Source organism: Macrosteles quadrilineatus, unplaced genomic scaffold (genome assembly GCF_028750875.1).
Source record: "Macrosteles quadrilineatus isolate MER2022 unplaced genomic scaffold, UCM_ALF_1.0 Scaffold_9__3_contigs__length_116548681, whole genome shotgun sequence".
In the NCBI taxonomy this organism is placed as follows: domain Eukaryota; kingdom Metazoa; phylum Arthropoda; class Insecta; order Hemiptera; family Cicadellidae; genus Macrosteles; species Macrosteles quadrilineatus.
The window spans coordinates 16,100,278-16,126,585 of record NW_026542602.1 but is presented as its reverse complement, the minus strand read 5'-3'; the positions used below and the strand labels follow the sequence as shown (position 1 = coordinate 16,126,585).

The 26,308-nt window shown below is 31.5% G+C and overlaps 1 protein-coding gene across 1 annotated transcript in view; it reads right to left on the bottom strand.

Moving 5' to 3' along the window:
• Positions 1 to 26,308, bottom strand: part of LOC129002913 (acetylcholine receptor subunit alpha-like 1) — a 303,805-nt gene that overhangs the window by 15,694 nt on the left and 261,803 nt on the right. Inside the window, exons 4-5 of the mRNA XM_054431032.1 lie at positions 16,671 to 16,780; positions 5,279 to 5,459 (exon numbers count right to left, since the gene is read on the bottom strand). Coding sequence (XP_054287007.1) covers positions 5,279 to 5,459; positions 16,671 to 16,780 — 291 coding nt within the window. The remainder of the gene's footprint in view (positions 1 to 5,278; positions 5,460 to 16,670; positions 16,781 to 26,308) is intronic.

Here is a 26,308-nt window from a genome sequence, read left to right as displayed (position 1 = left end):
TACTACTTCCTTCACCACTTCCTACGTCGCGGACCTGTTTTCCTCCCTTCCCATAGAATTTTAGGAATGCAGATACCTTAATATAATGACCATAAACAGTTTCCACACTCCAGACTGCTTGCCTTTACTACTTCCTTCACCACTTCATACGTCACGGACCTCAAGTTAGTGTCGTTATTTGATTATATTTATGATCCATACCGTTTCTGTTCTAATATCTGTGGAATAATGCTATCAGCTATTTCTTTATTTACTGCATTCAAAAGTCAACAGCTGATCATATGTCTTTGTTTATGTGTCAAATACTGCTTCCATAAGGATTACATTGAAACTTTGAGACCCAGTGGGGCGGATTCCTGAGAGACTTTTTTAACGCCATATAGATGTTGGCACTCACCGATATGGTCTTTATCACCATGCAAAATTTGAAAACGATTGATTCAGCCGTCTAGGAGGAGTTTGCGTATTACTAAATGCATAAGAGTCGACGTATAAGAGCTTCGCTCGCTTCGCTCGCTCCGCTCAATAAATTGAAACAAAAAACTGATTGTGATGATATTAAATATTATTTATATTTCAACTATATCATTACTATTCTTATTAAAAAGTTTGTTATTAGACCATCACTGTAAAACTAATCAAATACTATCTGAATGAGAAATATAATTACAAATCTGATAATAGATCTTCAGACGGGTCACAATCAAAAACAAAGGGTCTGTATCAAAGCTTCATGGAAAGATATTATTCCATGTAATTGCATTGAGAGCTGCTTTTCTTTGTACAATGAGTGGCTGCACTCAGCCTAATTTATATCTGGAGAGCCACTGCTTTTATATTTTTGCTGGTTTTGTTTATTTTTTGTTAATCCATCTCTTTGTACTGCCTCATGTTTGAATTAATGTTTTTTGGTGGGCCAGATTATTCATTAGCTCTGCGCTCTTTATAACTACCCTACCTGAACTTGTTAATGGCTAAATGTAGAATGAAAAGATTTCAAAGAATAATCTAAATAACCTTATAACAATTTTTGCATTTTATATTTGGAAAAATGTACATATCGATAGTATTACTCTTAATTGTTGTACTCCTGGTTAACTGTCAAATTGACGTATTTTATTGAAAAGTTGAATGGTTCTGACAGTTTTGCATTTAAGTTACTGTAATGTAAAAATGGCAATTGCCAGAGCACAGACTGTAGAGTAAACCTTAACTTGTTGTCTGGGGCTAGTTGGTTAACCTTTTAATTCCAAGGACACCAGTATTGTCCAAAAGGAGCAGTTTTGAGATGATTCAAACCATCTGTAATCGACGTTATGCTTTTCATGGCCAATAAATCAATAAAAACTAGAGATCGTCCAGTGGTCGAAAAATCGACCAAAAATAATGTACAGACTTTTCTATCTTCACCCCACACTGTAAATAGTACATGATATTGGAATTCCTTTTTTTTTAAATTTAAAATTAATTTATTGTGCTTAATTTTTTGTTTATTTTAACTTATAAAGGGATTCTGTACATCTAAGGGAAAATATTTTTCTAACAGCATGCATAGATTTTCCCTGCGATGCACACAAGCTGAGAAACGGATTTTCAAGAAATATGCTTGCCTATTATAGATTACTAAAGCATAATCTGAACTACGTAAATAACCCGGGTAAATATCAAGCTAAACTCACTCGATATTCATACCGACTTTAAAAATGACAAAAGTTATTGGATTGTCAAATAATAAAATTAATGATTGAAATACGGTCATTGCAGAACTTTTAAATATTATTTTAAAATCTTTTAGTTTAAAGGTATATACACTATTAATTGACAGCAAAACACTGTGTAATACAAATGTTCAACTCGACAGTTACAAAGTAGTGATCTTGGGAAAGTTTTACCAAGTCAAAAACTCGCCATGTGGTACAGATGTTTATAAAACTTAAACTTGTGCCTTCCTTCTTTGACTCACTCTCCCTCAGTTTAATGATGTGCGAGGAATGGAGATCCAATATGAATGTGTGGGAACAGTTTGGAAAGAATGATTTTGTTGCATTGGGTTAAAGTAAAAACTAAAATAATGATTAAGGTGATTAAATATGTCCAACATTGTTTATAAAAATGTAAAATAAAATATCTATATTTAAACGCTATATAATTCAAGTTTATTTATGTTTAAAACATCATATCACGGAGTACTTAGGTAAAAAAATATTGTTGAGGTACCCACAATAAACAAAATTTTGCCAGTTTTTGTGATGTAAATAAAAACTTAATTCATGAAGGAAATTCCAATCACATGTTTTTGATTTACAGTGTGGGGTGAAAATAGAGTAGGATGTACATTACTTATTTTTGGTTGAGTTTTCGACCACTGGACGACCTCTAGTAAGCAACAAATGTGTGCAGGGATGATAAAGTAATTTAAATTAATTTAAAATAAATTTCCGCTTTCCATTTTTCTCTACAATATTGAGCATTATTTTATTATTCAGTTATTTTATATTAAGTTTGCACAATAAATAGTTTTGGTCTTGTTTTCGATCACGAGGCGACCTCTAGTAATTTTTATTACAAAATAACAGGGTTTGTGTCATTTTGATTACAACATATTTACAAAATCTTTGTTTCCATCAAATTGTTTTTAAAAAGGATCTTACCGTAGGTGTTTCAAAAACCAAGGGAAATTTAGCTGAATATTAAACTATCAGTTGGTTTTTATTAAGTTTTGATGGAAGTGCCTTTTAATCACATTTTCGAGGGTGTTCGCTGGCTGAAAGTTGGCCTGAAAGTCGCGTATCGAGTGTTCATACATGAACAATGAGCCTGAGAGAAGCGGAGATGATCCTACTTTTATAGATCAGTCCGATTTTGTGCCGAGAACAGATTCATAAAAGTTTCAAAACAGCTTTTATCTGAAGGGAGGTTTATGTGTGAATGCTTTCCGAGCTTCGGAAACCAATCTCATTATGTGAGCTAAAACAGAAGAAGAACTTTCATCTCCATAGTAACGACGTACATATGAGATAGCGAATATCGATGCTATTATAGCTGAGATAATATATACATTATACCCCCGTCGCAGCAAACCTGCATCCTAAGCGAATTTCCATTTACCCGGCTTGATTTCTACTAAAATATTCCCTATGAATTTTCAGATTTATTTCCTATTTAAATAACATTAATTTTAGTGAGTAGTTAGGTTTGCTGCTACGGGGAAGATGTTGAGATGTGTTTTTTCAATTGAAATATTGATAGCTTAGTATAAAATAAACCAAATTGCCAAATTTGATTAAAATATATCCATAAACAAGCAAGCTAGAACAGTTTATTTATTCTCCATAAGAATAACATGGGAATTTTAAATTTACAATTTTTTAAATTTTCTCCGTAGTCAATGAACATTCAAAAACACTTCAATATACTAAATTATTTGTTTTTTTAAGCTCTTCAAAATGGTCTAGAGAGAAATTTAGAAATTTTAAGTTTTTAAGGTCAAAAATGAGAAAACCCCATTTTTACCCCATAAAACCCCCCATAAACCCCTGATCCCATGGTCCGATTATGCTGGTTCACGAACTCGTTCGAATAAATGTAGGTTTACACGTTTGTACCAAATTTCATCAAAATCGGATCAATTTTGCTCGAGTTATCGCGCTAACGGACACATATATAAATATATATATATATATATATATATGAATTTGAACGGATGGTGTTTTTGGCCTCTGGGGTCCTCAAAACGAAAAAGTAAATCGGTCCCGGGTCTAGGTCTTACCATGAGACCTACGGTAATAGCTTATTCCCTATATGGGAAATTCGCTAAAAGGAGGGAATATTTTATTTCAAGACGAACGCTACAACTACATTTATTTTTTAATAGAGTTAGTTGTACTGGAATGATATTTAAATCACAAAGATATTGAAAAAAGATCGTTATAGTATTAAAAATTCAGTAAAACCTCTGTTGTAGTTTCATAACTACATAGCATATATTTTATATGAACACACCATATTTGATTCAAAACACAATTATGTATAAACATTTCTATATTTAAAATTAAGGAAAGTATTTGTTAAATGCACAATATAAATCTTCATTGACAGACGATATTGTGCCTATTGCTAAGACTGTAGAGTATACTCATAAACGATTTTTAAATAAGACACTTAATAAGGGAATGTCTCCAAGGTAAATATTCTGATTAATGATTCTCGAGGGTGAAATTATGTAAGATATATACATATATTTGGTCCTTGCAGTCTTCTAAATCAGAGGTTAAAGTATACTGTACTACAGGCGTTTTAGAAGTTACTCCGTCGTTGAGTGTGTAGTAGTAGTACCATAGATGAACTTATATATTGCTTAAGTGTAGCGTTAAGAGTGAACTAATAAACTTAGCCTCGAAAGAGCTGAAGAGAAAATGGCTTTGTTGGACCGTAATCACCCGTGCCATCGTCAGTTTATTTTAAGTTTTTTTTTGTGGGATTGAAATTCATGAACACCGTTTTGTCGACAAATATTAGTTAAATTTCAATAATATACTGTCAAATTACAGTTATATAAATGGATGATTTATTGTTGTATAAATCTAAATAACGACTGTAGGATTAATCTGTGTAAATAACTACACAGATATATAGATATCTGTACAGTGTGTATGTTTGTTAGATACACAGCTGTCTGCGGTAATATTACGTACAAGGTAACAGTCGTAGTTTGATACTAGTTTATTGTAGGATATTTTATGATTGGTTTCTTCGTCTCTTAGATCAATCGTGCCTATCGTGGAAGAGAAATTCTAACCTAAAGAGAGTTTATCTGTTAATGGTGGAAACTCTGTGGTAGTAACAGGACTGTTCAGTAGTATCCATTGGCACTATGTATCGGCATGTATGAGCATTGGATATAATTTTAACGAATAATAACAACGAAAATTTATTTATTACCTACTAAACACAGTCAAAGAAAATGTAATAATGTTGCTTGTGTATGCAATCATATAAACCAGGTCAATGTATCACACCATTCAAAGGTTTTAAAGGTGGTCAGAGATTAACGCATCGGTGCTTCAAAATCAATTATTAATAAACCAACAAACTCTGTCGGTGACCCAACTACGCCTGCCATCATTCTAAAACTGACTACAACTTAAACATGGAAATGGAATGTCTAATTCTGTCAATGTCCAAAACTCAATGACTAACAATTAACAAACACAATAAAATGAGACCCTATGTTTCAAACAGTGACTATTGAAGTTCAATGCTAATGTAAAGTACTTACGTGATACCCGTCGTACGTCCAGGAGCCGAACTTCATGAAGCATGTTTGCTCGTCGAAGGGGAAGTATTCTACGTCTATCTCACAGAAGGACTTGTAAATGGCTGGAGGTTTCCACACCACCTTCCCCGTATGATGGAGAATAGCCTTTGTCATTATCGTCACCTCGTAGTTGCCATCCGCACTGTAGAGTAAATTCAAGCATTAATACAACTCCAAGTAAGAGGATTATGCACCAAAGTTTATATAATCCTGCACCACTCTAGTTTGAATCACTACTTAAAGTTTGAATTGGAAGTTTTTAAATCTTTTGTGGGAAAATATTTGGGGATTAAGAAAATCCCGCAGTTCTAATTAAGGTTTTAACACTTTTTTGGAAATGTGAGAGCACACATTGTCGGGTAGTCGAGAGATCATAGTGCTGGAATTCGAATCCGAACGTCGCTGGTTCGATCAATCCTGAAACCCAGATGTCATCGTCACAAAGGTTTGGACAGTTCCCATAGGAAAAGTAATAGATTTTGTGGGAAGGTAGAAAAAATTAAAGAACTGACACTTGAATCACCCCACTTGAAAAAAAATGATAATACCCCTGTCGCAACATAACTACAGACAAAGCGAAGGATAAACGTGATGATAACTTTGTTCCTGACTATGATCAAGTGGCTCTTTAAAAGCTAGGGCTGTTCATTAAAAGCCCAATGAGCAAATCCAGCTGGGCAAGAATCAAACCGGCGAGTTTCTGACTTCTAGCCGCACATTATACCCAGATAGCTGAGCTATCGCTGAAAGCGTTTATGCTCTAAACAGAAAGTAATTAACCAACAAAATCATCATCTCATTTATTACAGAATGCAAAACTAGACGTAATGGTTGAAAGTTTGATTTTTATAGGTAAAAATACAGGGACGAAAGAAAAAAAAACTCTTACAGTCTAGAAAGCTAAACAAACGCAGAAAGCTAAATGATACATGATTGAAATGTGCTTGATTTAATTCAGAATATTGATTAAGTTCAAATGGGCTTAAAAACAAATCGAGCTTAATTAATTTCATTATACCTCATGCTTGAAGGAGGTGATTTGAAAGAGAAGAACTTCCAATGGAATTAAATAATACAACAATAAGTATACTTGAAGGGGATATTTTAAAACACCGTAAAAACTGAGTCAAAGGAAATCCGTTTGATTACGTAGCCTAGTAGAACAATTTAGAACAGCCTGTAAAACCGAAGAAAATTGCAATACTTTGCAAATTGAAATACTCATAGAAGTGAATCATTTTACAAACTTATTCAGAAGAGAATGAAATGATCAATGTAAAATCTGTATTTCAAATAACCACCTTTTGGTTTACAACAATTTTAATTAAACAAAGTACTATTCTTAAGTTAACGAGTTATCCGAAGCTTTCAGAGTTTAGCCTGCAAAGAGTTTACTTGTCAAAGTTTCAATGATTAAAACTTTGAAGGCAACTCATTATTCGTTGAATAAGCTGAAAAGTTGGCCAAGCTTTGGTGGACTTTTCGCCTAAAATAATCTTATTGTTACATTACAGAAAGTTTCAATTGATTAAATAACCTTGCAGTTCGTCCCTGTCTAATTAACTATTTCGATCTCAATTCAGTAAAATCATTACACAATAGTTATTTTGGTTGTCATTTACATATACTTGGGTTTAAGTTGCACATCCATAGGTGATACACAAGGTATATTGAACACATTCTTAAGGGCTTCTCTTATATATCTTACAATATTTGATAAAATTGTTTTAAAACCTACTAATATTTTAAATTTCTCATGTTTACTAGCGTTTATCTATATTTTATACACGAGTATTCCTCCAATAATCACACTTCTAAACGGTATTAATGTTATAGGATTTTAAAATGTTGTAATAATGTTTTCAAGATTCTTCTTGAAATATTTTAATAATATATTCATATATTTATGAAAGATGAAAACGAGTACTACATCTAAAATATAAATAGTGTATTTATTAATTCACCCACAAATATAAACCAATTACTTATGAATAGAAATATGAATTTCCAAGTAATATACGACGAAGGAAGCCTCTCGACTTGTTCATACCTTTACGTCCACAGTTCATAGAGTATGGTCAAGCTCACCACATGTTTTGCCTATTAAATCATATATACATTGTCAAGTGATCCTTCAAGAACGTTTCATCCATTTGTAGACTGGTCAAGAAAATTCAAATACATACACATTTAAGACTACACATTGTATGACAAAACATTAAACAATTATTAGGCCTACTATTAACCGGTCGCGACACCGTACAACGTGTTGTCTTATATGTGTATTTACTTATATGTTCTTGACGAGTCTGATACTTTTCGTACGGATGAAATAAAAATTTTCCTTCTGTCACCATTTAATACCATGATAAATTTTCTGAACTATTATATTTAAAAAAACTAATATTAGCATTTCTATTTTGGCTAGGAGTTTTGAGATTATAATCAAATCTATAAATGGTTGACTACAGTATTTGCAAGTGTTTGAACATTACTATTTGACTATACTATTTGCTATTTACTATTGCACCTATTTGACCTAAGCAAATAATAATTTCAATTCACTCGAAAATCTATTAATTAGGCATAGGTCAACTATACAGCAACAGCGAAATACGTTGGTGTTGTATTAAAACGCAAACAATGAAAGTACAACTGCTGATTACATATTTACTCAATGTCTTCCTTTATGCATGGATGTTTTAGCATGACCATTTTTTTTACGTAGTTACTATTTTAGGTTGATCATCTTGTGAGGAGCGCAAGAAACAGCTATTTATAATCAATCCAAAATTGGCTGCTTTAAAAGAAACATATGATTTTCCCAGAGCGAAACTGTCGAGGCGTCAAAACAGCTAGCCAATAAAACAAACATTAATAGTACAATGTAGGCATAGAACAATGTAGTTTGAGAATTGCCAGATAACAACAATACAGATAATTAACTTATCACATATCTGTGGTTGAAATGTACAAAACAACTTCTTTGTTTAAACATGAATGTTGTAACAAAATAAATAAAAGTCTAAAAACAACAATTTTCGAGAAAAATCTAAATACAGTACCTTCTGAAAACAGCTTTGCTGTGTGTTGAAATAAGTGTAAGTGTCTTGGAAAAAAACAAAGTTATCATTAAATTAACCATATGATGCAATGGTACTGTAATTAAGTGAATTTCAATAGTCTAGTCTCGCCAAGAAGAAGACTCACATTCAGTTGAATTTTTTTATGACTCAAAAATACCATCCAAATAAATAAATACTTTCATAAAAGTATCACATGTTCAAAGTAGATAATAACATAGATTGTTCAGATAGATTGTATGGTAAAAATACGAATAAAAAATTCTTGGAAAATAAATAGCACAGAAATAAAAGTTAAAACGAATGCTTGAATTAGCCTACACTTTTCCAACGAATCCGGGAAATTTCAGAAAGTTTAAAACGAATACAAACTGGTAAACAACCAAATAAACTTTTAAATGAAGAAGATTGGGAAAGTAGTTGTCAGCCACAGCCTTGCTTAACATTAACTCGTTTGCTTGAAAAATCTTTCAGTTATAATTTAAAATAATCATCCAAAAATCAACAGTGCAGTAATCCCTAAATTGAGAAGAAGTTGCGAAATCATGCTAAATGTTAAAGCAATAGTTTAAGTTATTTTAAAGGGATATTTAAAGGTTTTCTCAAATTCAATGATATACTTTAAAACTGTGAGTCATTCGTGTTAATCGAAATTCAATTCCACGAAATCGTTTTGAACTGAAGCCATGACAAATTGTTTAATGGCTAGTTACTTGGCAAATTTTTATCACAAGTCACAATGAAAACTCATTCATTTCTATTATTTTTCCCTGTATTGGAAAACGACGGCAGAACCAATGCTTATTTACTATCCCTAATTCAGTTATTTAATGAGGCATCATTTGATATGCAACTATGTGATTTACATTTCGTTTATTTGTTAAGCGTTTTTGGTACAACACGGCAAACAGAAAATCCGCGATTTTCCAAATATTAAGAAAATAAATGATTCATTGTATGAAATACCCCCGTCGCAGCAAACCTACAGACTAAGCGAATTTCCAATAACTTGATTCGATTGACATTAAATATTTTACTATACCAGTAGGAATTGGGTTTGATGAGTACTTAGGTTTGCTGCTGCAGGGAACCTAAGAAAGATAATGTTTTGTAAAATGTTAATAGCTTAGTATAAAATTTAAAAAAAAATGTCCGATTTAAGTTTAATATAACCATATAGTCAATTGGCATAGTCTAACATGACAATTACAAATGTATATATATATTTTTTGAATTTTACCCGTAACAATTAAGCATACAACAACACTTCAGTATACCAAATTATTGTTTTTTAAGCTCTATAAAATTGTTTAGGGAAAAATTTCAGACATTTATGTTTTGAGGGGTAAAAATTGGAAATCCAAATTCTCACCCCATAAAACCCCGTTCTTATGGTACCTGGTTCGAGAACCATTTTGAATAAACGTAAGTTTACACGTCTGTACCAAATTTGACCAAAATTGGCTTCTGAAGGCATCAAAATGAAAAAGTACATCGGTCCCGGGTCTAGGTCTTCCCATGAGACCTATGCTAATAGCTTATTCTATATGTATGGTAAATTCGCTAGAATTACAACAACATAAATAATAATATTTATGCAATTATATAGTTATGTGAGTAAAACATTAAATAAACTGACCGGTGAAGTTAAAAATGTACCAGAAACTACTACATATTTACAATGTAAAAATATAAGTTAACGTAAACAAAGAACGGAAGAGTTAAAAAACTTGTCAATAGTATCGAACTAATTGAATTTACAGGTTATTTGAATTAACCGGTACTTTCCTGTTAAAGGGAACATTCATTATTATCGATTATTTATTTTCGATATATCGATAGTTTTGTTTTCCATCCGATATATTGATAGTAACAAATTGAAACATATCAGCTGACAAGTACGATATAGGATACAGTAAATAAATATTGTTCAGTATCAACAAACAAACAAAATATTAGCCTATATTAAAATGAAACTGTTCTAAACTAACCTAACCAACCAAACTTGCTGTAACATTTCAAAAATCCGTTTGATAGCCTATTCCCCATATGCCTTTTCTTTTCTGTTATCAAATGGAATTTTGAAATGGTAACTTAGCCTATACAGCAAGTTTGGTTAGTTATGTTAGGTTAGTTTAGAATAGTTTCATGTCCTAATCCAATATATAGGCTATTATTTTTGCCTAGACAAGGTTAGTTCTTAATTTGTAATTTAAATGCGTTTGAAGATAAAACAGAAGGAATACCAATCGTGAAGTAAAACAAAAATATCGATATATCGAAAATAAATCATCGATAATAATGAATGTTCCCTTTAACAGGAAAGTACCAATTAACCTTATGATAATAATTAACTCCTAGTTCGATACATTTTCAGTCACAAGCTTGAGTCGATGGGCAAGGTCAAAGAGGACGTCAACCTCTAGAAATGCATTATCCAGTTACTTAGGACAATCAATTGTTAACATATTTCGTAACTTTTTTTCTTTTTTCAAATGTGAGTAGGAATTGCTGCAGCTACTTCATTAGTGGTTTCATGGTCTATGGTTGAGTTAGTAACAAAAGAATCTTTTTCATACTTTTGGTGACATTTCCAGTAACACAATTAAGTTCGTAACAATGCACAGACCAAATTGTAAAAAATAAAACAGTATCTATTGTTTACTCTAGTCTCTTATCATAACGTAATTGTTAGGTATAGATACCAAATTTACTTTCAAGCTAAACGTAAGTAATATCTGTAGGTAAGATCAACAATTTTTGTTTACTGTATATTTTTATGTGATATAATAGATGATTATATATTATGGCATAATATATTGTTATATTTGCTATTTATATAGAATTGTTTCACGTATACATATTTTAAAATATGCAATTATGTAAGAAATGTGATTTTCCGTATGTAAATCATCAATTTAATTAAGATCTAGCAAATGAGACTAGATTAATTTATTGAACCAATCTTACTTAATTACAAGACAATGAAAACTATGCAAACTTAAAAACGGAAATGTTTGTTAAAATGGTGTTCAACATGTATCCAAACTTAACAGAAAAGTTAACGAAGAAAGAAAGATGAGAAAACGATTTGTCGCGTGTTTTTACGTTTAAAACACAATGCCTGCATAAATATTGCATTAAAATGTATTTTTTCCTAAAATACTCGTATATTCATAGGACGATTGTACGATGCAAATTGAAACGATCAAAAGAGGTTAACGAACATTAACTGCCTAACCAACTACCTATTATAAATGTTATGACGTATTCAATTGGTTGATATATCTATTGTGACCACTATATTATTTCCTCATCTCTGTGTCTAAGGAATATCGGCCTTAGTCACTAACAAGACTTCAAGATCGCGCCACTCATCATACACTCATCTCCATTCATTTGGCTTAAAATACCTACTTTGTATGGTCGCCATTTAATAAGAAAGTATTAAAGTATTAAACGTTGTTGTAAATAAATGATAAAACGATGCAATTGTTAATTCAAAACAATCGGAACCGAATGAAAACAAAAAACCATCAAAATAACATCCAAAGTACAAAGTTACAAATTCAAACAATAAAATAAAAATACATGGCTTGTTCATACAACACAATAATTCATATGCATAAATAATAAAACCGAAACAAAAGACTAGTTTCAAACGGAATGTTAAATAAAGGACTCTAATTATATGGAACAAAAAGACACGTTTTGGCAATTAAATAGAAATAATTATAATTCCAGCTTGTGACAAAACATGTGTTGGACAACCCCATGACGTGTTGTGGTCATCTATCGTAATTTGTCATCGCCGGGACAATTAAACCTGCCAATGTATTCGGTCCGAAAATTAGACTAAAGATAAAAATAGTTAGTTCAACTAATCAATATAATAGGAACAACTTTAATTTGCAAATAAAAATAAATCATGCTTTCAAGAATACATTGGGTTTTAGAGGGTAAAACTTGCCTTACTTCATGCGCATGGACGCATGGTGTTTTGTGATAAGAATAGCTTTTTAACAGCTATAATTAAAAATTATTATTCTTCAAAATTGAAAGAAAAGCTGAACTTTTAGAACCCTACACTTATGCATTGGTTCTTTATTACTCATATCTTTCAATAGGGATTCACGCATTGAAATGGAAAGAAAAGCCTTCTCAATCCAAAATGTATTTATTTACTGAAAGACAATCCAAATAAATAAGCTGCAGAAAACTCATATTTTCATCATTTTCATATAAAAAAAATCAGAAGAATATTTCTGAAACCAAGCGAATTTTCCCCCATGGTATTTAAGAATAACTTAAGTTTTGAAATCCAGAAGTGCAAATGTCCAATGCAAACTTCTCAAACGTCTATTAATCCTTCTAAATTCTTATAACCCTTACATAAATACAAAAAATACAAATAAAAATACAAAAAAGTACATAAAATAGTAGTACTATATATTTTTTTATAAATATACTCTATAGTTTAATAATAATAATAACAGTACGATACCAGTTTAAAATACGCTTTGTTAAATATACTATTTTACTACATGCACATAAAATATGGCAAATAAACATAAAATAGCTAGGAGTCATAGTTCAATAGTCAATAGTTCTTATGAGTCATTTTAACGGAATAATGTTTCTTGGATAGGGTAAGTTTACTTTATAAAATTACAATTTGCTTGACAGATCTAAAATACTTATTGGCAAAAGTGACATCTTTAATTTTATCGGATCTTGAACCGAGAGAAGAAAATGTAATCTTTACAAATATCCGCACCGGTTATCTAAGATGAGGCCATAAAACTAAATTGTCTTCTTTCCGAAACTGGTCGATCAGTCTTTCTACGTTCAGACTTTCATATAAACTATCGTACACAAAAAACGAACACGTTGGTCTCCTACAATATATCCCGAAGTTTCAAAATATTCATCCACACTTAAATGGGGTTAGTAAATGGAAGATATGCCATTTTGTGCGCTAGGTAACAAAAATAAAAACAAATACCCCCGCATCAGCAAACCTGCAGACTTAGTGAATTTCCATATGCCTGATTGGATTTGCACTAAAATGTATCCTTAAAAATATCACATTTATTTCCTATTTAAATATAATTAGTTTAACGAGTATTTAGGTTTGCTGCAACATGGAGAGTAAAAATCCAAAATATAAAAGTAAAAGATCAAAATCTAAAATGTACAATCCAAGAAGAATTTAAAATAGAACACGTTTCTTAATTAACTTGAAACAAAACATAGATTATAGATTCATGGAGGGTACCTCAAGAGTAAACAAGCTGCAATAATAATTTCATAATCTCCCCTTAAAGTGATCGGTCTCTTTTTTGTCACTCATATAAAGTTTTATTCTAAATTTTTAAATTGTCACAAGACGACATTTTTAGTACTCTATCCCGTTTGAGTGCAATCATCAATTGTATTTTAAATTGCATTGGCAAATTTTACTTCGGGTCAACTAATTAAATTTATTGTGAGAAAACACTTGAAAATCTTTGATCTAGCTAAAGAGGGGTGAAACGGAAAGCCCCACTGTATGAAAGAAAAAAAAAAACAAAATACATAGACTATTCGAAACAAAGACTTTATGCAGACATTTCGTTCTAAATAATTATGTTTTCCAATCAACAACAATTTTAATACACAACAGTTTAAATATTTTTTTTATTTACAGATAATTTTAGTAGAATATTTTATCAATCGAATTAGCTAAGATCTTTTGTTCCTGCATACTAGGAGAACACATATATTTTTATCCAAATCCTAATAAATATTATTTTCATTATTATTTAAATGTAATAAAACTATAAACTACACTGTGTGTATGTTATCAGATATAGAACAATATCATAAAAAAATAAAATAAAAATTCAGTTAGAAGATAAATAGTGTTAAAATGCTAGAAGTAATTCCCATTATTTAAATCTTCATAGAGGAAAAATCCAATATGATTGGTCTTCATCACGCTCTCTTTGGAACATGAATTATTCAGTTCAGTGTTTATTTACTGCCTCGAGGCAATTAGAATATTTCAAGCCCAAATCTTGCTAAATTTACTTTGATTTGATATTTTATGCTCAAATTCTCATTTTAATTGGTAATATTTTACAACGTGTTTCACATTTGATTGTTTGATCTATTTTATAGATAGAAGATGACAGGAACCCCAATTATTTTATATGATGGTGGCTTAGGTATAGATAAATTGATAAATGTATAAAGAACTATTAAAATATTTTTATATAATTAAATCTTAAAGTTTTTTTTAAAAGAGCAAAGAGTATTTAAGAACCAATTATGTCTGTTTCAAAACAAAACAAAAATTACATTCATCGAACATTTCAATAATACGAGTAGTTGTTTTCGCGTGACAACATGTTATCTCTGTTGAGTTGAATGGTTAGGACAGTTATACTAGTAAACAATAATTTGCATCTTTAAACGATACTTAAAACTATTAGTTGACATGTATAAAAGATCCCAGTTAAAACCGTAAATACATTTGGTACTAACGGTAATCTTTAGTCTTAACAGATTAATTTTTGTCACATAACGCACCAAAAAAATTACAATCAGCGATAATAAAATATTATTTTTTAATCGGGTTTACACAGCCATAAGCTAGGTAAGTCAATAACAATTTCACTCCTGCACGTGCAATGATTATCAATGATTTTAGGTCGAAAGCTTCTATCTAGTTTATTAACACTTGTTCATTTTATGTAAATAAAGCAGTGTAATTTATAACCCTGATAACATGTTGAGGGTCTGTTTAAAACTGTTTGCCGCACATTTTGTTGGGACTTTTTTATATGCAAATCTTGAATAAGTGAAATCGTTGACTATACACAGAGGGTTAAATAGTAAGAAAATCAAAAACTCCTAAGCCTATTTAAAGACGTTTTATATACGGTATTTTATTTTTAAGCTTTGGATATAACAAATGGTGTTTAAAACTTTAACCTCAGTACAAAATTTAATTTAATAATTCATGTATACGGTAATTTTGACTCATTTCCTTATTTTTGAGACAAAAAGGTTGCAAAAATATTAAAGAAATCATATAGTTGTCGAATACAGCGCGTTGTCTTATGGGAATTTCATGGAGACATGGTATATTATGTAATGACAAGCTGTAAACGTTGAGTTTGATGTATCCGACACCCTTCACCTCCCCCTTGTTCATCCACTACTTTCCCTCACTCATTTATCTTTGAAATTAACTCTATATACACCAGCTGTCGAGCTCTGTGAAAGGACTTACAGTCGGGATCACGTATAAGTTTTCAGTTGAGGGAGGAGCCTATTTATCATATAGTTTTGAATGAACCATTTAGAACCGTGCGGTGTTGCCAAATCTAATAATACCAGCTGATTTGAAAATATTGCTTAGTATATTTCAATTAGTGTTGTCAACGAGCGATGTGGCAATGTTGCACTAGCCTTGTCTTATGATTGGCTGCCAATTATGTTGGTCCCAGTTTTTCCGAAAAAAATAGTATTTTACCGATTTGATTTTAAAGCTTAAATTTTAAATTTGCTGCCTCGGCTTACTGAAATTCCCTATGTTTTTGAAATGACTTTTTTCTTTTAATTATGCGTTACGGTTTAATTACTGTATAAAATCACAAAAAAACCAGAAATAATGATAACAGTTTATCATTGCAAGAATACATTTGTTTTTATTATGTTTTATTTTTGTATGGGTTAAGATGAATCGTTATTTAACTGTCTAACGAAGACGTTTTTACAAGATGACATCATAAAATTGATAACCATATGATAGTAGCATATGGATCCAGAATTAATCTCACTTGAGATAAATCCAGAAGTTTTCAGTTTTGAAGGTGGGTACTATAACTCTGCTCCACACTATTAACGTTTTGATCCACACTTTATATATCCCTTCCACATGGATCACGTGTATTTAAAATAATATTATTTCCAAATTGCATAAGACATCCCCTCGTAAATCTGGAAACATAAGCTGTCTATGTTTGGTCAGTATTTACCATGAATGAATCTCCATCTAATGGTCCATATGGGTTGATCAAAGATTTTATTTTTTTAGAGAGGTAGGTGATTCCTTTCCGTACGTCCTTGAGCCTTGAGCATAGTCAAGCTACACAAGGCATCCCACTACATTCTACACTCATCCTCAACTTATATTTGAGCTGAAATTTGCCTAACCTCAATTTTAATTGCTTTTAATAATGATATTTGAATCTAAATACTGAAGGATAAAAGGTACTTACTTGTTATAGAGGACGATGTCCGGTAGCCAGATGTGTTCTGAAGGCACGTGAAGAGTGTCAACACCTCCGTACTCGTCGGGGTTCCACTTTAGCTTGTAGTCGTTCCATTCCTGCAACAATTGACGTAACATGTCAACAACAACACAACAACAACAGCAACAACAACAACAACAACAACATTATGATTATAGATTGTAAGAAATTTGGTTCAGGGTTTAGGTAGCTTCAGATTTTGACGCACACAATACTCTTTACTGATAATCTGAAGATCTCAAAAATACTTGTTTACAAGAGGCATTTAGTTTGACGTGAAAAAAATTTAAAACGGGTAGGCATATTTAAACTAAAGTTGAGTTTTAAAAGTACTTAAAATCTTGCTATATGAACGTATATTCGGTAAGAACTATGAAGAAAACTTAAAACCTGTTAATAAATTTTAATGTCAGAATTCGTGTGATAAAAACCGATCACATGTGATAACTCTAAGGCATCAGTATTTATGTAAATATATGAGGTGAAGTGTGCAAGGTGATTTGTATAATGGGTAATGAATGTATAAGGTAAATTATTTTTTGGTTATCATTTATGGGGAAAAAATGCTATGATTTTTGAGACGAGAAAGTAGGATGTCTTAAATCCTTGAGTTTCTGATATCTAATTATGCTGGTTTAATTGATTGGTCTATCGTTAGCTGTTTAATGATGTTGGTCTTAATTTGCAACAGAAAGTATGTTGACAAGTTAGTATTAATATGTGTAAACAAGTATGCAGTATCAAGCATGCAATGCACGTGAATAAGCTACAGACGAAACTGCAGCCATGATCTAATTTATGCTTGGTTATAAATACGACTGAGCTGTGTAAAACCTTAACGAGATGTTTGAAGATTTTGATTGGTTTTGGTGCAAATACAAACTAGAAATTTTTTCCTGAGACGCTAGGCGAGGAGGCGGGATTGTTTTTCACATTACTTTAGGCTAGACCCAGTTGCGGCATTATCACTTCGATAAAATCCATTGGTTATTTGGCGGGATTTGATCTCGGAACCTCAGGGACCGAAGTCACTTGCTCTCACTTGCACTCAGCTTGCTCCCCGGAGATTTGGTTTGACAGTGTTGTATGTTTTAATGTAGATGCAGAATCAAATTACTAAGCTACAGGAGCTTACAAATAAAACTCCAATCTATGTCTAACACATGACTTAAAATTCTCCTAACTGTCCCCAATCCAACATAAGATAATATGCCTACGCTCTCACAATCTCCATGCTCAACAGCAAATGTCAATAACTTGTACAAACAACTCCGCAATACGACCAGATGCCTCAGTTAATGGCTCAATGACGTATATCTTCCGTCAACAGATTCATCAATCGATCACCGTCAATTCCAGCGGTCATCGCAACTTTGGTGACGTGCGTCTGTTGATGGTTCTGTGATGATACGCCACAAACCATCTGAACCTTGTACACTTACACACCGCACATTATCATAATCGTTACATCAAATCTCACAGTCATTCATCCGTTCAAGTGTGGTTAACACTTCCTTTGTGTGTCGAAGAGTTGGTAATTGTGTTCGTATCCAACAAGATTTGGCTTGGAAGTGTATTTCTGGGCAGTTGTTTTTAAAAAAGTTGAAGAGCTTAGTTAGATTGATGATTCAAGAAGTATCGATTGAAGTGACAAAAAGCTGACAGGATATGTTATTATTCGTCACCTCATAAATATCTAGTGAAACCATTTTCGTTTTGCCAACTTATGCGATTCAAATTTATGGGCACAAATATGCGTATAGAAATACGAAATTTGCTTTATTAGAGATAATTAAAATCACTGGAGCATGGGTATCTGGTTTATCTTATAAAGTAAATCAAAATCAATAAATTGGTAAAAAATGTAGGAGACAAGACGCAAAAATACGAATTTCTCAGCGTTTTAATGAATACAAATATAAATAATGCTTTTCAATCTTATTATTTCGTCATATACAATTTTACGTTCACAAATTAAATGAGGAATTGAATTATTTCATTGTTATAACCAACAAGATTTATACAACAACCGAGTAATAGTCAGCAACATAATAATACTTCAATCCATCATTTTAAGCCAGCATTGTTTTAGAAATTGAGTGGAATACTATCATGTTTGGTCGATTCATATGTATGAGTTGACAACGTGAGGAGGTCCGTAAGGTTGTGCGCCGGTACCAACGCTGTTCCCTGTGGGAGTACTCGGCTGCTGAGAATTGCAAAACGCCTCCGTGTGGCCAAGTGCACTACACTGAACTTGAGACGAGCAAATGTTGACATAGTCCTTCGACGGTCAAGGGCAAAACCTTTTGACCTCGAGCTTTGGTGATACAGTATACGTGTTGTACCGCTTTTGAATAAACCTTTATAAACCTCGCAGTTTTAAAAACGGACAACCAGAAAATTGAACTTCTTCTGGCTTCTAAAATAAAATATTTTCTTATACATTCATTTCCATTTTAGTAAATTGGTTTTACTAAAAACTTTACTTTTCAAAATTTGAAACAGTATAATTAGAAATATATCAGTTTACTTTTTACAGTGCAGTTTAATTTAGCATTTTTTATAGTACAGTTTAGTTTTTGGAATAAAAGTATTTTGATTTTGATTTGATGATTTGAGAAAATAAACGGCTTGCTAACAACCTTTATCATGTGTAAGCGGTGGGAGTAACTATGATAATTTTGTAGGAAAACAGTTGCAATAACTTTTGAACCGTAATTGGTGTTGCATTATTTGTTTCGAATTACTGTATAAGGACCATAACAAATTAATTTTAATCAAAACCACGGTTTTTTCTAAAATCATATTTTAGTTATTTTATGGGAAAATAACATAAGTTACAATAACTTTTGAACCTTAATTTTACAAGAAATGTGGAATGGGATCTGTACAGTTTTGTTCAGAATCTAAAGGACTATAACATACTAAATTTGTATCAAGAGGCAAACTTTAGTAATATGAAATGCATATGTTCTATTAAAGCTATTGAATAATGTAATTTTATTAGTAGAAAATGAAAGATGTACGAGATTATATGCGTTTAATTACTGTACCAACTAAATACTAGGAATATAGTTTACAAATCTTGGGATGTTATACTGTAAATGTTTTTCTTAAGGGGACAACTAATAAATCTTTAAAATATTTTTTCCATTGAGGAAAGGCTGTAAAGGATGAAATATGAATACCCAATCAAATGGAGTGTAATACGAGGTTCAATGGCCAGCAGTGAACGTTTAGACTTTGTAAGATATTTAAGTAAACTTAAGTTAGAGATTGCACTTAAATGAAATGTGTTATACTAGGGAACCTTATGTATTAAAATGCTGACAAAATAGTTTTTATCCTTTTATAATGTATATTTTTTATGTAAATGCACTAATCCAATAGTGTTATTCTATAAATCAAAATCAACAGTATCTGAAAACTGACATAATACTTCTCCCATTTTCCATTAGCCTGACATTAAAATGGGATCTCTTATTACATTTATGAGCAAACATTCTAAACACTTATAATGTGTAACGAAAGGGGCTCACAGGGAATCGAACAACAGGTGTAGTCTGTAGCTGTACATTTTATTGTAATTAGTTGTGTTTTTATAAGGAATATATCACAAAAATTGCAATATCTTTTGCATAGTAACTTTTACAACGTTGAGTGTTGCATCATTGTAGGCAGGGATGAAAGGACTCTAACATACTAAATCTTTACCAACATCGTTATAGCGGGTTTTCCGTTATTTTATGAAAAAAAAACAACGAAATAAACAATTCGATGAAACTAAAGAATCCAGGAGATACCATTAGTTTTGAAATGATTAGGGAATTTAGAGAGGAGAAAATTTAGCTTTAGGCTTGAGTAATGGAATAGGAATAGAGATTTATCTTTGAATTAATTATTTCTAATCTTGATTACTTGTCTTGAGGTTATATAAATGTATTAGTATTGAAGAGAGAGAAAAATCCTTATAACTTGTTTAGATACTTAAATACTGTGGAGAAAATCCCCAAAAAATTAAAGTAAAAATGATTGAGTACAAATTTGAGATGTATTTCTTATTTAGAACATTTTTTTAAAACAATAATTATCACATGTAAAAACTCAAAAACATGTGTTGGAGGCAGACTAGAAGAAAAATAAACCATAGAACACTTAACAAGTTTACTCACATGTATGTTGTAGTGCATTAAGTTTACAAATAAAGTTAAATACAATAGAAATATTTAGCTCAGCATTCGATATTTAAAATGCACAACACAGTAGTTTGTGTGGAGACGTTCTTCATTCTAAGTGATTACCCACTAAGTTGGTTCAAGCCATTGGTTCGCACCTGAGAAATGCTCAGAGCTAATGGACTACTTGAAATATTACTGCGGAATCTCATTGTAGGAAAACACTCCTGTTTTGTATTTCATTTTATGAAAGTGAAATACTTTATAATCATTGTTGTGGTTGTTGAAAAGTATATAAAAGGGCTAAACTATTAAAAATAGTTCGTCGGAAACGCCCATTAAAATAACTTAAATTATATTTATACACCTGTAGTAATGGTAGTTAATGGTCTACTTCATTTTATAGTTGTATATCAAATGGAAAGGAGAATCAAAGCTATTTCAACTCGAATTTTCAATGCTAGTTATAAAATAATTTTGTAATAAATACAATAAATTCTTTCATGTCGAAGAGCATCTAAAGGTCTACCAAGCACTTTTTAGGTGACAATACTTTTAAATAGGGCTTTCATCCAGTGTTTTTTTAAATAAAAAATATATATCTGCGGTTTCACTAATCCAAAAGTCAGTTATGTATTTTGAAGTAGTTTCAGAGAGGTACTGTAAATATAAGTGGTAAATATTTGGTTTATTTAGAACAATCATAGTCAGTCCTTTGATCAATTAAACGGTGTTATTTAATAATAATTTTAATGAATGTTGTGTTGTGCGTTCTCACATTATTTAACTAGTATGTAGGCAAAGTATACACATGGGAAATAATAACGTGTGTATGTTTGATATATTAGAGTGGTCAATTCAAACTAGCGAGGTGGCGATCAAAGGATTATTGAGTGACATGGGAAAGCTTTCAGGCGAGCAGAACGCGTCAGGAATATTTATACTTAATGTCCACCGACGTAAAACACATCCATGTGAAATATATTAAAGTGCTCTAACTCGTTTTTGCCCATGAATATATAGTATTAAGTGTGACAACATTAGCTTTAATAATTAATTGCAAAATCAAATACAATGGACGGACTAAAACTCTATAAAACCGGTCAAAGCCTAAAAGAACCTTTTTGTCCTGAATCTCCAATTGAGGGGTAATTAATGACCTTGAAACCTTGTTCATAATTTCAAAGCCAGTGGAATGTTTTTAAGAGAGAACACTAAACGCTTTCTGGGATAGTAGTTGAAACTAATTTAAATATTTTGCAGGAATCGAACCCGACCTTTTTGCAACTAAAGCCTGAGACATTAATCACTGGGCGTGCTGCTATCAACACAACCATTTTAAATTTTTATTAGAAAAAAGAAGTCAATCATAACCGGTAGATCAAAAAATTAATGATTTGAATTACCCAATTGGGACAGTTTAAGTAATTAACAATTCGTTTGAAATAACTCAATTTAGTTAAACAACTTTTGTGACAAAATATAATATTAATTCAATTAATAAACTATCACAAGTTCTGAAGGTAGCGTCATTATTTTCAAATATTTAATACGGAGTTAAAAGTCACAAATTTATCGTCAGTTTTAGGAAAAGTTTACTAAGTCAAATCTATTACATAGTATAAAATTTTCATTGAGGTTGGTAACGATAGTTGTCCAATTGTTTCTCTTACATTATAAACATTCCTACTGACTATAATACCATAATCAAAATAGTCAATTTTAAGTAGTCATGTGGTGTCTGGACAAGAATTTACCTTATCAGTAAAAATCCATACAAAGTTGAGTTTCACTTTTAAAGTATAAAAAAAAACGAGCATTTAAAGAAACAAATAAAGTTAGCAAACGCCAAAATTAAAATTCGAAAAATATCCAAATCAAATTATCAAAATTAACTGAGAAAACTTGCGTAAATTCACTTTTTGTTGGGCTTCGATAGAACAAATAGCTCTTGAATTAAAAGTACGTACGTTGAAAACAGGTGTTTAATTGTTCTGAACCTAGGTTAGAGTAATTATCGTGCTATTGACATTTCAGATCGAACTGTTGTACAGTGGTAGTTTGAACAAAACAGGCTTGGTGATGTTACTACAAACATAAAAGGTAATGGCAATATATTTATCTTTCATACACTGTTATATTACTAATTCTATGGTATCGTTTGTAAAAGAGTTTATGCCATACGTATGTAGATATATTATTTAAAATTAATAAAAAATGTAGGCCTAAATTATACTGATTTAAAAATATACATAGCGTTAAATAGTATTCAAAATATTCTATATACTAAAATCCCAGTGTGTGTCTCTAAACAAGGAAAATTGTTTTCGTACAGAAACTTGTTACATTTGGATTACAGTTGGTTGTCAAAAGATTCGGTTGACACTATACAGAAAAAAAGCACAAACAGTGTTTCTGTCGTGATATGTTTTGGACTTACCTTCCTCCTTTTATGCATAGAGAATGAGGCTTATTATTTATAAGATTTTACATTTTGTGAAACGGGTTTTGTAAAAGTCTTCTAATGTCGCAACTCAGTCACTCAAGCTCTCGAGCACTCGAGCTTTGTTTTGTAGGGACCTAATTTCAGAGTATTTTTAGGAGCCTACTCATATATTATGTGTATACATATTTACGCAAAATTTTTAATTCGGAAATAAAATAATTTCCAATAATAATAATCCAATTAGACTAAACTCAAGCAGCAAGTGTACATCGTTTATAAAACTAGTAAGACTTATTTTAAACCCCTTTTAATTGAACATCCCGGTGAAGGCTTTATACATTATGAATGACTTTTATTATAGGAAGAAAGATTCTAGTGATTGCAGTCCCCCCCCCCCCCCAACATCGACAATTCTCCACAAATACTGAGAAGGCTTTGATTCGGATAAATTGCCTCGAATTCTGTTTGCCAAGGCTGGCCAAACGTCCTCTAGCTTTATATCGAATAAAACCGCTGTTTTTTACTTCATTTTCCGACTGATGCATTGAATTAAAGTATTGAAACACAAACGGAAACATTTAATTACGTTTTAGACTATTTTCCCGTGTTTAAAGTCTAACATTTTGTTACTGTTCGAGTTTTAACTTTGTGATGGCATTAGCATTTAGCTCAGTGGCTGAGAAATAAAGATTCGAATTGGGGTTTGAATTTCAAACCAAACGTTTCTTTATTAACGCATCAAGGGAATTAATTATTAAAGAAATTCATACGATATTGATATACTTTTAAACAATATGATAATTTGATAAGAAAAATTGAGTTTAACTCAAATCTCACTACCCTGCATGGTTCATTACAAATTTCTACACCAACTTGACAGAGAGTTTGTTCAAAAAACAATAACATACACACAAATAATGTACAAAATAAGTTTACTAACAGAATGCAAACACACTCGTATCAATTTATTTAATACCAAAACCAAACAAACAATGTTCAGATTTTACAGATTAGTTTGCTTTGATTGATGGTAAAACTTTAAAAACACATTTTGACACTATTAATAGGCATGCAGACATTGATTTTTGCAACCTCTTTAATTTGAATAGTACATTGGTAGTATGGTAATCCACATAATTATTATCATCATTTGAGATGGAGACGCCACCTATGTGCGTATTTTAACCCAGATATGAATGAAGCAAGAGTCTACGATAGAGTGTGATGCCTTGTATAGGTTTGTCACTAAGACCAGCTGTTACAATTTTACAATGTCTGGACAATTTTATTAAAAGTCCAATGATCAAGGACAAGGTGGGTCCAATTTAAATATAATTTTAATATCCCAGCACACAGTTAAACTTTAAATCACAAAAATATGAACTTGAACTTTAATTTGTATTCAATGTAAGTCCAAACAGTAGATCACACCAAAATTGATGGTATTCGAAAACGATCCGGATTGCAATCAGACACTGTAATCCGCAAAAAACAAATCTAATCCAACGGAAACTCAGCTGAGCTGCGCTTCTTCCATAGATTTTAATCAAAAATCTTTGTTTTGATTGTATACCGTACTTTGATTAAGGTCATAAACATTACTTCAATGCAACGAGCACTAGTTGACGAAATGTGAGAGGATTTGTCTCTGGGGTAATAATTTGTTTCATTATTCATTTATTCACGCAATGTGCTAATTAATTTCGAGTAGTCCATAGTAGGAGTATAATTTGCAAGAAAAGGTTTGGCAACAATAAGCATGCATAAAAATTCACAAACAGAAGGTGATGAGTAACCACAATGCAACAAATTAATAATTAAATAAGACAATTATAACAGATGATGAATGAACATGGCTATGGTGAAGAAATTTCTTACTAGTTACGCTACCGGTTAAGGCATCAGAACCAAGGTATTTTTTGAATGTGAAGTCTTTTCTAAAGTATATATTTACACTACAAGTGTACATACAAAAAATATATTCACTATGTGTAAAACCTTTTAAGCTGTGTCATGTATTGTCATGCTGTATTGGTGAAGTAATTAGAGTAATAAGATGATTTAATTTTGACGCAATAATTGATTTGATTTCAATAATTAATATTTGATTGTCCCTATCACAAACCACAATTGGAGTAAAAAAAACTATATTTGTTGAATTAGTTTGAGTGATATTACATGTAATATAAGCGACAATAGGGGCTAGAAAATAATATTCTACATTTTTACATAAAATATTTATAATAGTTTACTCTGGTCAAGGAGTATGTCACAGTGTTCATGCAAGAGTGTGAGAGGGCTTTAGATGATTTGTAGAACGTTTAAACTCTATCAATTCATACATATACAATTACAATAAGTATATCTGTATCGCATTTACAAACTCACAAAACCTAGAAATTGTAATTTGTACACTGATCAATAGTTTCGGAATAAGTCTATTTGATCAATTTTCATTACTAATGCTATATTATAGTTAATTATCCCGACATCCGTAAAACAAATAAAAAACTTGACACTTCCACAACGACACAATTCCACGAAACCACAATATCATCCAATATAAATTGTAATTGGCTGCGAAATTGCCTCATTATAAATGAACAGTATTTATTTACTGCCTAATTAAATAGCGATTTAATTAAATTAGAGATGGTGAATCGAGTTTATTATGTTGATAAATGTAGCAGTCCCAACAATTGCAGTGTTTACAGACCAACCCTGCAGGGCGGGGATGAGTTTGTTTTGTTGGGGGGGGGGGGGGGGGGTTGGATCTCATCACCTAGGGGCGTTTTTTTTAAGTCCCGCTTCACTTTAATACTGCACCTGCTGTTAGGAGTCTACTTAAAGCTGATTTACCCGAGGGTTGGAATAACTTAGCTACTTTTACATCCATTACATATTTCCTCGGGATTGAGAAAACAATTTTCTGGGATCTGTATTTTGGTTCTTTGTTTTGGATGAAATAGTCTTGGGGGGGA